The following is a 13,914-nucleotide window of genomic DNA, read 5'->3' as shown; positions in this document are numbered from 1 at the left end:
TCTGTGAGTTTCTGTCTTTGTTATTCTCAACTAACTAGTGATGCTGCACTGCTCTGCGTCAGGGCGGCACTGTAGCACATTGGTTCACCCACTTGGTACCTCTGCAAAATGTTACGATATGCCATAGCATATCTGTGAATCTGAAAACCTGCCCAGTTTCACAGTTTGGTGAAAAGAGTGGATTGTTTCTCATTTATGAAACCGAAGACAAAAGAGGAGACGAGTGAGACCTCAGTTAATGCGAGGACGAGTGCATTACTAAACCAGTATAGAGCACTTCCAAAAGAACAATTGTTCAACCAAACGTGTTTTTGCCACTGAAGCTACCATTAGCACCACTGTGGCGAGTGAGTTAGCAGCCATTCAACGCTGGAGAAGCCAGCAAACGTGGGACCCCCCCGAATACCAGGGGGTATTTCACAAACTGCCTGCAACCCATATGTCTCCAAACACGAGGAGCTGAATTATTGCCAAAAAGTTCCACTTTTGTTTCATCTGACCAGAGTTCATTGTTCCGAAAGAGTTCTGCTTTGTCTAAATGCTCAGTGTTAAACTGAGTGGCTGATAGCTTATTTTCTTAACTAGAACTAGGCTGGTCAGCTTGCTAACAGGCTAAAAGGTAGCAAACATGTTAAACAACTCCATCGTTAATATCACAGGCTTGAATTAACTTACTTCCGATATGATTCACTGTAAAATGGCAGTAAAAAAAGTCTAAAGAATGTCATTTGAATGACTTACACACTTCAAATGTTCGTGTTTTAGTAAGAAGTAGCATCAAATCCAAATGGCTCCATACTCCCGAAATAGTGTGCCAGCTATGAAAGTTTAGAAATTGTAGCCGCCACAGACAAATAATGCATCATTTATTGAGTATGGATGTGGCTGAGTCCCAAATGACTATTTCTTAGCTATATCCAGTATTAAAATTCCTTCATAGTGCACTATGTAGGGAAGAACAGCCTTCCCCATGATAAAATCGCAGTGAAGTGTGGCCTCTTGTCGCTTATTGCTTTATTGTTTGATGTGTAATTGTTGTTCCTGCTGCTTTTAGGTCATCCTGCAACTCTTTTTGAGTGAATGTTGGCTTCTTTCTTACCTTCGTTGTCATTAGTTTGTGAATATGCTGTGAAAGCTTGTGTGGTTAACGTGTCCAGGTGCTGGAATTGGAAGTGCAAGGATTAGTTATGGTTTCCATGACTTTTCTCCTGGCATATTATTGAACTAACTGTACTGACAGGGATTAGGTCTTCATAATGGCTCGGTATCTTTTTCTCATTAGTGTGTTGTTTAATAATGTTGTCCCTGAGAACTTTAAGAAGCTCCTTCACCTTCACCATGATTGCTAATTGTTGCTTAAAATTTTCTCAACCAACAGCAACGTCTTTTATTAAAACACCAGCTGCGATCTGCTCAAGAACTTTTTTTGCAGAGTTAATGTCTAGAACCTTTAATGTAACCTTTACATTTATATCATTTTAATAGTGTCTCAATATATTTTCCAGCCTTCCAATCAGTTCTTTTGGTAACATTTTACTCGTAGGGCGTCTACATAACACATTCATAACAACTTACTTACATAAACACTTCATAACATGTTTGTGAATATTTAAATCAACATTTTAAAATTATACATGTTTTACATGATAAAATAATATGGACTACTACGTCATTTTACTGAGATACATTTTTCAAGATAAAAGTCCTCATTTTTTATTTTGAAAAAACATGTTTTTTTCAGTAAAACGCCTAATTTCTGGCAAAATAAAAATAATCTCACTTTTAATTATTTGTTGCTTTACGTGACACTTTACTATATGCACAGTAAATTACTCATTAATATGCTGTAATCATTCGACTGAATCTTACTATGGTGGTGGGACTTACTGCATGATGAAATTTTACAGAGCCATAAAACTCATTAATTCCCTGTAGATGCTGAATAGTCACATAAATGTAGACTACTTTGCATTGCAATTTAAAGATCCACATACCATGCACTTCAGTCTGGTTGACTTCCATCACTTTTGAGGTAAAGCCAAAACATAATTTATTTATCTTTGGGATAACAGTACAAAATTTAGCCTCAAAAATTGTCAATTTAAATGGGACAAACAATGCACAATTATACTTGTGCCTTCTCCAGTACCACAAGTGAGTAATAACATCACTAACAGTGCTAGAATTTAACCCCAAAGGGCTTCACTTAGGATAAATGACATTTTCCTCAACAATATATAGACTGTTGAATTAACCCTTTGGAACAATAAAATGTAGAAGGCAGAAAGTAAAATGGAGATAGAATAATAAACTTTAAAATAAAAATGCTTAATAATAAATAAATAATTAAAAAGAAGTTGAAAGTATAGGCAAAAAGTGTCAAAGCAACTAATGAAGGGGTAAAGCAAGGTCATTTTATTTTGAAATGAGGCTTTTCACTGAAAATAATAGTGTTTTTCGAGATTAAAAATGAGAACTTTTATTTTGAAAATTGTCTGTCAGTAAAATGGCACAGTAGTCCATATTAATGTCATGTAAAACATGTATGCTTTATGAATGTCGATTGAAACTGTCATGAACATGTTATAAAGTGTTTATGTAAGATGTTATGAATGTGTTATGTAGACACCCTTCAAGTGTTACCAATTTTTTCATTTTTTTACAATCTTTTTTAACATATCTTTCTTTTTTGTTCATGTTTATTAGTAGAAATGTTGTGTGTAAATGTGAAGTATATTAAATGATAAAAACAAAGGTGTCTGAATACCTTATTCCCCTCACTGTACACATTAACTAGATTAAGTTCCTTGCAGGCTTCTTGACCATTTGGAACTAGCTTTATTTGGCTCCACCTATTACGTTCTCCATTTATCATCAGTTGTTGTGATAGACTTCTAAAACAAATCATTTTATTTCAGCAATCTTTACCCAGGTGAACTGAATCCATCTGTTAATCAATGTTAATGTCATTTGTGTCCTTTCTACTGTAGTTACATTGACTGATGAACCCCAGAAGAGGACAAATTCTCCTTTCTGAGTCTTGGTTCCCCTAAAGATCCTTTCCAGTGCCCTTAGGGACCTTTTCCTGCCACTATTGCCCCCTTCAGCTTGGGGTCTGGAAAGCCCATTTGTATAAAGGTTCCTTGGGACAAAACCTCTCAAAAAGGTTATACAAATAAACAGAATTGAAGATGAACATCTCACAACATCATGGGCTCCACCATGCCCACAGGAACCACAGCCTGGGTGCAATGCCTGGAAGCAAGGCTGAGAGGGCATCCACCTCGGGTTGCTACGAACAACTACTGGTCCCCACCGAAGTCTTCCTCATCCTAGGACTGGTCAGCCTGTTGGAGAACGTTCTAGTGATAGCAGCCATCATCAAGAACAAGAACTTCCATTCACCCATGTACTTCTTCATCTGCAGCCTGGCGGCAGCCGACCTGCTGGTCAGTGTCTCCAATGCCACAGAGACAGTGGTCATGGCCCTTATCACTGGTGGCAACCTGAGCATCTCCGGGGGTGTCGCCAAGACCATGGACAATGTGTTCGACTCAATGATTTGCAGCTCCCTCTTGGCATCCATCTGGAGCTTGCTTGCCATAGCAATTGACCGCTACATCACTATCTTTTATGGACTTCGCTACCACAACATTATGACCCAGAAGCGGGCAGCCACAGTCATTGCTTCCATCTGGACCTTCTGCACGGCATCCGGTGTGCTCTTCATTGTCTACTCAGAAGATCCCACAGTCCTAATTTGCCTCATCAGCATGTTCTTTGCCATGCTGGCACTCATGGCTTCACTCTACGTCCACATGTTCCTCCTGGCCAGGCTCCACATGAAGCGAATTGCCGCCCTGCCTGGCAACGGGCCCGTCCCACAGGCAGCCAACATGAAGGGGGCTGTGACCCTCACTATCCTTCTAGGCGTTTTCGTGGTGTGCTGGGCGCCCTTCTTCCTGCACCTCATCCTCATGATCTCCTGTCCCAGAAACCCTTACTGCATCTGCTTCATGTCTCACTTCAACATGTATCTCATTCTCATAATGTGCAACTCGGTCATCGACCCACTCATTTATGCCTTCCGCAGCCAAGAGATGAGGAAGACCTTCAGGGAGATCTGCTGTGGCTGGGCCTTGGGCCTGAGTTGTGGATGGACCTGTGGCAGCTATGGACTCTCCTCTGATTGTGTGTGAGCAATGTTCATCCATGAAACATCAAAGTGCAACAAATGTATCAGATCAGCTAAAACATGTTTGATGTCTGAAGTTTGCTTCTTTAATTTTACACTGAAGTACAAGGCTAATGTAGCTAACAAGTAGCAGAAGCTTCTATTCAGTAATTTTCATTGTGCAAACTGCTTACCTAAATTATCACACCTGTGAAAAGGTACTGTTGTCTATAATAAAGGACATAAGGATAGGCCTCTGGAAGACTACTGCTACAGCTTTTGGTAGTACAATGTAGTTTTGTCCCATTTTGTAGTTCATAATATGTAATACAGTGTCAGAACCCACATAAAAATGTCTATATGAGCTTACTTAATGCTTACAGTTTGCAAGGCTGTATGTAAACTTTTTGAGCAGATAGAACTGGTGCTAGAAAAGTTGCAAGAATTCAAATATTGCAGCAATAACTAAATAATAAAAACTGCCAAACTCACACATGAACCCACACCAGAAGGAATTGAGTACAATTACTTCACTGATATCAAAATGAGAAGCAAAATTGTTTATTATTTGATACTAAGACAATATTCTTTTATACATTTTAACGTAACTTAAACTTCAGTTAATTCTGATCTAGGCTAAAGATAGCAAAGGCAGTAAGCATGAGCATTTTTAGGCTAATTTTTTTCAGCAGGTAAAATGCCAGATTGTAGCTTTATGATTGGTATTACTGCCCCGAACTAAACAAATTGTGGCCAGTTTGTACTTTACAAGGCACTTTGTTTACAGGCATTTAGGCTTGTTCTATAGTGTTGGAAATACCCGATGGACTACAACTACCATAAACACTAAAATGTTTTGCTGTTCAAATAACTATGTTGGATGGTTTGGGCCATAGAGGAATGTTTGCACTGAATAAGTGACTACAATTAACACAATTACTGCAATTTGACATTGATGTAGTTTGTATGATGAGGTATTCCATTACTTGCCAGCTACATTACCCTCATAGTGAACCTCAAAAATATATATATCCAGGCTGATCCACTACTATTTGGGGTATGAAAAAACTGTGAATTTTATTTTTTTGGTAAATTATCGCTGATGCTGAGTATGAATTGAAGTGCTTGCAAAGCCTCTTTGCATTTTATGTCTTATCACAGCAGTAAATCTGAAAAGACTTTTAATACTCCGCCATGTTGCTTCAACAGGGAGGTGATGGTTGCTGTAAAACAGGTTCTATACTGTATTTTTAGATGATAGCATGACAATATAGAGCACTGGAGGCTGAATGTTAAAAAGATAAATGCAGTTCCAGCCTGTCAGATATGGCTGTCTGGAAAGAGCCATCAATATTGAAGTAGTAATGTAATGAGTTAATTAGTGTTAATGACAAAGGTGGTCAGAAGAGGATGAGGGTCATCTTCATATGAAACAGCAAACACAGTGCCTGAATATATAAACCTCTGATTAGATCTTTGTTGGTTATGTGTTCTTTGTCCTTGTAATGTTATGTGATGTTTATACTGTAATGAGAAAAATGAAAGTATTTCAAATGTGGTGCCAAATTGTATACATCTATGTATATCATATATTCTTCACCATCAATAGGTAATCTGCATAATTAGCTCCTTGTTGTTTTCTTTGATGTTGCCTTGAATGGATCAATCCAGTTGGTGTCAAGAAAAAAAGCAGCATGGTTACAGCCAATATGTGTCCTAGTATTTTGCATTTATAAATGTTTATAAGGTCAAACACTGTAGGCACCTATTGATTTCAGACTATACAGCACTGGGGGGCTCATTTATAAGGTAAAAATAAACCCCCATGCTCATCTGATTCCAATTCTGGCTTGAAGGCAAGCCCTGTTTATCGTATTGTGTCTTGCAGCATAATGTATGATGTGTCTTGTAACATAACAAGAATAATAGAGTACCAACAAACTAAGGGATAATCCTTTATATTCATATTTATCATCTGATAAAAAGCACTGCAAAAATCCCTTGTCTTGTTTTCTCTCAGTGCCTCCCCAAACCCCTTCACTCCTTATGTCTTTAAAAGGTCTTATCTTTCTTTGCCATGTGTCAGCTGGACTATTTGTATTCCATTCTCTAGTCTTGTATTCAGACCATACAACTTCAATGCCGGAGTTGGGTTTGTTACTTAGTCACTAGAGCTGCAAAAATAAGCATATATAATTATATTATATCAGTATCGCAATATGAGTGTCTATGACAAATACATCATTAGTGACTCTGCTGGCAGTAAAGATCAAATTATATTACAGTGATAGTTACATTGTTGAGAATGTAGTGTCGAACATTAGTCCAGAGCAGAGGGTCGCTCCTGTGAGCTGGCTTGATCATTAATCTCCCATACTGAGAGCAAGCAAGTGACTTCTCCACTCTGCTATAGAGCCAGTTACAAATTACACACATGTGCACAGCTGATAAAGTACTCTATCATTAACTAAATCACTTGTAGTAATACTTCAAACTGATGATTATTTTCACTGTCAGAGTTGGGTGTAAACTGTCTGAAGTGATATTGGTTACTGTTATATGAAACCTGCATCAGAATAAGAAGTTTTTAAGCAGGTACATGTGTATATATATATATATACATATAAAAAAGGTCATCACCTGGATTTAACTAAGCAAATAGGTAAGAGCCTCTCATTGGATAATTACTGCATGGGTGATTATGTTTCAGCTGGCAACAAGTTATTTAACCCTAACTGATACAGTGAGTAGCTTCTCATTTGTTAAACAACCATGTCGAAAGACAACCTGTGGTCGTGGAAAAGATGTTAATCTGTTTCAGAAGGGTCAAATTATTGGCATGCATCAAGCAGAGAAAACATCTAAGGAGATTGCCGAAACTCCTAAAATCGGGTTAAGAACTGTCCAACGCATTATTAAAAAGTGGAAGCACAGTGGGGAAACATCATCTTTGAGGAAGGAAAGTGGTTGGAAAAAAATCTTGAATGATCGTGATCGGCGATCACTTAAACGTTTGGTGAAATCAAACCGTAGAAAAACAACAGTAGAACTCAGGGATATGTTTAATAGTGAAAGTAAGAGCATTTCCACACGCACAATGTGAAGGGAACTCAAGGGATTGGGACTAAACAGCTGTGTAGCCTTAAGAAAACCACTTATCAGTGAGGCTAACCAGCAAAAACGGCTTCAATTTGCTAGGGAGCATAAAGATTGGACTCCGGAGCAATGGAAGAAGGTCACGTGGTCTGATGAGTCCAGATTTACCCTGTTCCAGAGTGATGGGCGCATCAGGGTAAGAACAGGGGCGGCTGAAGTGATGCACCCATCATGCCTAGTGCCTACCGTACAAGCCTGTGGGGGCAGTGCTATGATCTGGGGTTGCTGCAGTTGGTCAGGTCTAGGTTCAACAACGTTACCTGCCCAAAGAATGAGGTCAGCTGACTACCTGAATATACTGAACGACCAGGTTATTCCATCAATGGATTTTTTCTTCCTTGATGGCACGGGCATATTCCAAGATGACAATGCCAGGATTCATCAGGCTCAAATTGTGAAAGAGTGGTTCAGGGAGCATGAGACATCATTTTCACACATGGACTGGCCACCACAGAGTCCAGACCTGAACTCCATTGAGAATCTTTGGGATGTGCTGGAGAAGACTTTGCGCAGTGGTCCAAATCTCCCATCATCAATACAAGATCTTGGGGAAAATTTAATGCAACTCTGGACAGAAATAAATGTTGTGACATTGCAGAAGCTTGTGGAAACAATGCCACATCGAATGCGTGCCGTAATCAAAGCTAAAGGCAGTCCAACAAAATATTAGAGTGTGTGACCTTTTTTTTGGCCAGGCAGTGTGTATATATATATTATATATATATACCGTGTAACAGTGTAACAGTCAGAGACTGCCTTTAATTTATTTATTAAAAAGCCACTAAGAATTTTTGGAGAAATTTACATAAACTATATTGTTGTTGGCAAAAGAAAAACAAGTATCTTTACAGATAGAGGGCAAAAATGTTCTTAACGTTTTATGTGAGTTAATGCAAAGAGTTTTTATTCCAATTCTATAGCATTTCTAGTCGTCCATTCATCATAAATTGGTTAGTATAGTGTAGTGGGTAACACTGCAACGCTGTAGACTGGGAATCAGTTCTCTGGGCAGGCACCCTACACTATACCAATAAGAGTCCTTGGGCAAGACTCCTAACACTACCCTCCCCTTCCTGTGTAATATTATCAAATTGTAAGTTGGTCTAGATAACGTAAATGACATTTCCAGGCAATGTACAGCTATTGAGCTTAGATGATGCAGAAAAACTAACATTTTTGGACAGTGACAACATCCACTTCTATAAATAAGGGGAAAATCAAAGGAGTTTCAAAAACCTGGAGTTTCCAAAAGTAGAATTAAATGGTGAAAGGATATCGACAAATGTGACTCCTAACAACCATGTAAGACCTGGCAGACCACCAAAACTGTCCCCATTAGATAAATGGCACTTTTTTATCTTTTCCATCTATCCTTCCACTGTGTTCTCAAAACTAGAGTGACCACACCAGTGTCCAGACATCACCACCACTGAATGAGATTGGGATCATTTGGATTTTGAGAAATGGAAAGTGCAGCCATCGTCTAAGACTGAACTTTAAAGGTATGGAAAAATAACCCTGCTAATTTCTTGATTTCTTTGAAAAGCTGAAAGCAGGTCTCCCTAAAAGAATGGAAGCTGTAATAAAGGCAAATTGTGTACACATTAATACTGAAACATCGATATGTTTAGTTATTGATGCTTCTGTGCTATTTTCTTAAATAAATAAATAAATAAATGTTATACTGTTCTACTATTTTTGTGACACTATAGAAATAAATGTTACATTTCTCCCGTTAATGTAGATAGGTGAAGACAAAATTTATATATTTTATAAACATGTAAGTATCAGTATCTGCATCATCTATGATAGCCAACTCCCATATCAATGCATCAGTAATTTTAAGTATATTATCATGGCAGATTTTGTACATAATTTGCCAGTGCAGTGAAACAATATAATATTTGTAAAGATCCCTTTATATAAGCTTTCTGCTTATACAAGCTTTTCTATACATCTATAAATGGATTGGAATATTCTCATTACAATCTTATATTGAGAAATATAAGATTGATTGTCTTCATTTCAGCGCAGAATTTACTTAGTTAATGATAACAGTATTGACTTTTTACATCATTTAACCAGCTTTTACTCTTAAGCCTCATTAAACAATACTATACATTATGTACTTGGCACAGACTGTACTGTTAGCTATTCTTGTGGCAGTCAGGGCAGCATCTCAGCACACAACAACTGATTAAGGGTCCTCACAGTAACAAAATCAGATTCTTCAGTTGAGAGTGAGTCCAGGAAACACAGACAACAGGATCCAATTTTTATGCATTTATTTTTAGCATGTTTCTTTCAATTTACTTCATTATTTTCCAGCAGCGCTCATCTCAGAAGCCACATGAGCAGCAGCAAACCTCACTGAAAAGCATGAATGTATGAATGTCTTGTTGAAAAAGGAGGTACAGGATATGTGGTCAGTGAAGGAGACCAAATAATTTCCAAAATGAAGGACTTCATCTTATCAACAATATAATCGCTGCTGTCGGAAGAACATCTTGAATCCACATTGTTGACGTTTTTCAGGTTTTGACATTATTTGAAACTGCCTGTGGCCCTTTACATTGTGTGTACATTTTATGATGAATGGAAAAAGAAATGGACCAAAATGACTTGGAAAAATGTCTGGTTCCATTGACGTACATTAAAAGTACACAACTAAATATGGTCTTGATTTTTAATATTTCATGAAGCTTCCATTCTTTTCAGGAGACTTGCTTTCAGTTTTTCAAAGAAATTTGCAGGGATATTTTTTCCACACCTCTCAAGTTCAGTCTTAGATGTTGGTTACATTTTCTAATTCTCAAAGTCCAAGTATTCCCTAACACATTCAGTGATGTTGAGGTCTGGACTCTGGGGTGGTCAGTCCATTGTTCTGAGGACAGCAATAGCTTCGGAAGATTCTTCTTTTCTTCTTTTTCTTTTTTGTCTGTTTGGTTTTCTTACAGTCATACACTTTTTTGTACTAAATATGTACAAAACACAAGTATGCATATAACTGCACATCACAACCAGCTCTGCAGGCATTCATGGCACACGCTGAAGGCAAAGGTTCTAACTATCAGCTGTTCATCAATCTGCCTGCTCAGCCCAATGCTACCCACCATTCTCTACATGACCTGACCTGACCTGACCTGACCTCGCCACTGAACACTGTGATAAACATCACACAAACCAAAGGCCAAAGCTACAACTTTCAAATCAACATGGGTCACCTTAGGCTGACCTTAGGCTTGTGATATTGCATCTAGCAAGTTCATTAGAAACATTTGCCCAATAGTTGCGTAGTTAGAGTTCAGACTTGGTTTTGTAATTGATTATTACATTATTAGTGTTGAGCCTTCTGTTTAAACCTTAAGGTCAAACTTGGTCAAAAAATAAGTGCAAAAAAAAAAACCTGTTACAATTTCTGCCAACGCTCAGGACTTGATTTGAGGGGCATGTGAAGGGATGGCATCGGTTAAAAATGTTGACAAAAAAACACCCTCTTGCAAAACAACCCCCCCCTTTCCATACCTTTTGGACTAATGTGATGTGACATAAGATCTCTATAACCAATATTTTCACTCCATGGCAGCATGACAGTTATGATCAGAGCAGAGCAAGCACATACAGAGGACGTAGTTATGAAAAATGCTTTATTTTTCATCAGCTATGCTGTAGAATGTTTGGTACAGCCTGTGTACCCATCGGCAGGATCGCCAGGTTTACAGTTCTTCCATCAACCAGGTCTAGTTTGAAAAAACAGATGAGGAAGCAAAGTATGACATTTTAGGATCTGGTGTGTAGCTTTGTAAGCAAACTTTGGTCTGGAGAGTTTTGCTAGATCTGGCGACCCTCCCTGTCCACTCCTGGGAATACTAAAAATACAGCAAGAAAAACAGTTAAGATAACCAGCATTAACCAATGACCATTAACCAGTTTTAAGTTAATAAAACTGAAAAACTGGAGTTTCTAATCTTCTGAGATTATCGTAATATTTATTGAAATAAAATGCAAAAAATAAATGCCACTCTGCCAACTGCATCTCCAGAATGAGAAAGGCTAAACTAACCTTGTGACACATTACGGCTTGTAGAGTTGCTAATGTTACAGTGGTATATGTTAACATTATGACTGACATTCTAAATATTGTTGGTAATTGCTATAGATAGTTTTGTTAGAGGAAAAAAATATGGTTTTTATATAAAATAGTTGTCACTTGAACAGGAAATTCTTTTTGGCTGTTCTAGATTAAACACAAACATTTGAAGCTTGTAAACTATTATTGGGCTATGGCTCATATTCACAGTCTGTGTTGTATCTGGGGCTTCCAGAAGGTTTAGAGTGAGGTGGTCCAACCAATTAGAAATCAAAATGTGAAAAGTTGATTACATTCTCAATTCCTAATTATGTTAGCAGTTAATCTGACATGTTAGGTCTTCAGTTCAGCTCCTGAAGGCCTAACCAATAGGAGAGCTCAATTTGCTTTATCTACCTTAATATCAAACAAAAAAAAAGTCTTGAATTGGACATTTTTTTTCCATTGGTTGTTTCAAGAATTTAACCATTTTGCTTCCAACCAAAACTTAACCATAAAATTAGATTAGTGCTACAATAATTGCAGAGTTTAAATACAACACGCATAATGATTCTACTAAATAAAATCCAATTAATTAATTAATTCCAGACAGTTTTTCTTTATCTCACAAGAAACATTAGGCCTTCTCTGAAGGCTTAGAAGGTCCTGATTGTGGTCATTGTGACTGTTTACCAAACTCCTCTTTTTATTCCTCTTAAATGTACTATGTAAATATAAAAAGTCTGAATTTAAATTAAATCCATTAAAAGATATGAAAGTCAATCAAGTTGAATTTGTTTACTCACTCAAAACAGATGTGTTAAAAACATGTCACTTTAAATTCAGTCCTTAGTAAGTTGTTGAGCCATCACGAGTCACCGGAACAGCTTCAGTGCACTTTGGCACAGATATTCTCTGTACTGGAGGGATGGAACACTGTTCTCCCCTCATTTTGTGTTTTGATGGTGGTGATGCAGAACACTGTCTGATCCAAAATCCCCCAATCAATTGGTTGGAGATCAGATGACTCTGAAGGCCATTGTGCATGACTAACATCATTTTTATACTCAGTTCAGTGACCCCAAATGCCCTGTAAATGGCAGCATATAAGTCCACACCCATAAAGATAGAAATGTTTTGTCATAGTACAATGGTGAAAGTGGACCAAAGCATAACAAGTCCACCAGACCCCCTGACTCTAGGGGTCAAGCATTGAGGCCTGTCCTGTACTCTTGGTGTGTGCATATGCACTCTCCCACCTCCAGAGAATATGGTAAAAGGTGACTGTACTGCTTTTTCGACAGCTCTGTACACCATTTAAGTCCTAGAAATGAAAACTTCTAGATGGTGAAGTTAACCAAATTAGGTTCTGAAAAGTGAGGTTCAAAGGGGAAACCAAGGAAAAGGTCAAGAGTCAAGGCTGTTAAAGGCAAAAAATCTAATTTTAGTCCAGATTTTGCTTATTTTGTTCAGCAAGTCTAACATTGGTAACAAACATTAGAACAGAATAGCTTCATAAACTATTCTAGTAGTTTATAGTTTTGATGATGTATTTTTACAAAAATTGTTTGGGCTAACTGGGTGACTATTGGGTTCTAGTGTTTGTTAGCAACATTAGCCTTACACCTCCAGTTCTAAATTAATACATAATTCTAAATTAATTTAATTAATAATTAAATTAATTTGGGCTCCAAACATGTCTTGTCTAGTAAGGGGAAAACTAGATAAAACTGTGGCAGAGTTAACCATGCTAACAAACACCAGAACTCAATAGTCACCCAAACAGCCCAAATTGCATCTGTAAAATACATCATCAAAACTTCTTTCTACCCACTCAATCTACATCCAGGTCTTCAGTAAGACTGTAGAGACTAAAGAGGTTTAGGACAAAATACGATTTACTGTGAACTGTAAAAATGAACTAAACTACACGCAATTACTGTAGCCTTGTAAGACGTGGTAATCCATTTTTGTCCTGTGTGGTGGACAGGAGTCCACAAAGGATATTTCAAAAAGGATATAAGCTATAGTGGTGAAACCCCATGTAGAGGACATCCTGGCCTTTCTAATGATATATCATTTTTTGGGGTGTGTCATTCGCAACAGGAGTTCTGCCTTTTCAAAATGTCTGCCATCTCAGCAACCACATTTTATGGGTGCAAGAGAGGCTAGTAGTTTAAAAATATGCTTTTTTGATGTTTCTAAAGCCTATAGTTTACAGGTTTTAGGTAGAAAAATGTTTTAGCTCATTTTCAGAGCAATTTTTTAATGATATGCATAAAAGTTTAACCCCTTAAAAGGCCAGGGCCCACCGGTGAGCCCAAAGTTTAATTACATCCTTCAGTACCACTTTAGAATAAGATTACTTTTATAAGGCATTTATGCATGATTTAGTATTAGTTTGTTAATGGTTATTAGTTAGGTCATAAACACTTTAAATACCATTAATAAGCAGTTATAACACATTAATAAATGTGATGGAAAAGACAAAACGAGAGCAGTAAACATAAAAATC

At 37.5% G+C, this 13,914-nt stretch overlaps 1 protein-coding gene across 1 annotated transcript; it reads left to right on the top strand.

Moving 5' to 3' along the window:
- Positions 1 to 3,191: 3,191 nt before the first annotated feature.
- mc4r (melanocortin 4 receptor) lies at positions 3,192 to 4,199 on the top strand. Its single transcript, XM_036556265.1, has one exon. It carries the CDS (start codon positions 3,192 to 3,194, stop codon positions 4,197 to 4,199), a length of 1,008 nt encoding a protein of 335 aa, XP_036412158.1.
- The last annotated feature ends 9,715 nt before the right edge of the window (positions 4,200 to 13,914 follow it).

The sequence above is a fragment of the Colossoma macropomum genome, unplaced genomic scaffold, assembly GCF_904425465.1.
Source record: "Colossoma macropomum unplaced genomic scaffold, Colossoma_macropomum, whole genome shotgun sequence".
In the NCBI taxonomy this organism is placed as follows: Eukaryota; Metazoa; Chordata; class Actinopteri; order Characiformes; family Serrasalmidae; genus Colossoma; species Colossoma macropomum.
Note: the sequence above shows the minus strand (reverse complement) of the source record. Positions and strands in the feature narration are given on the sequence as shown.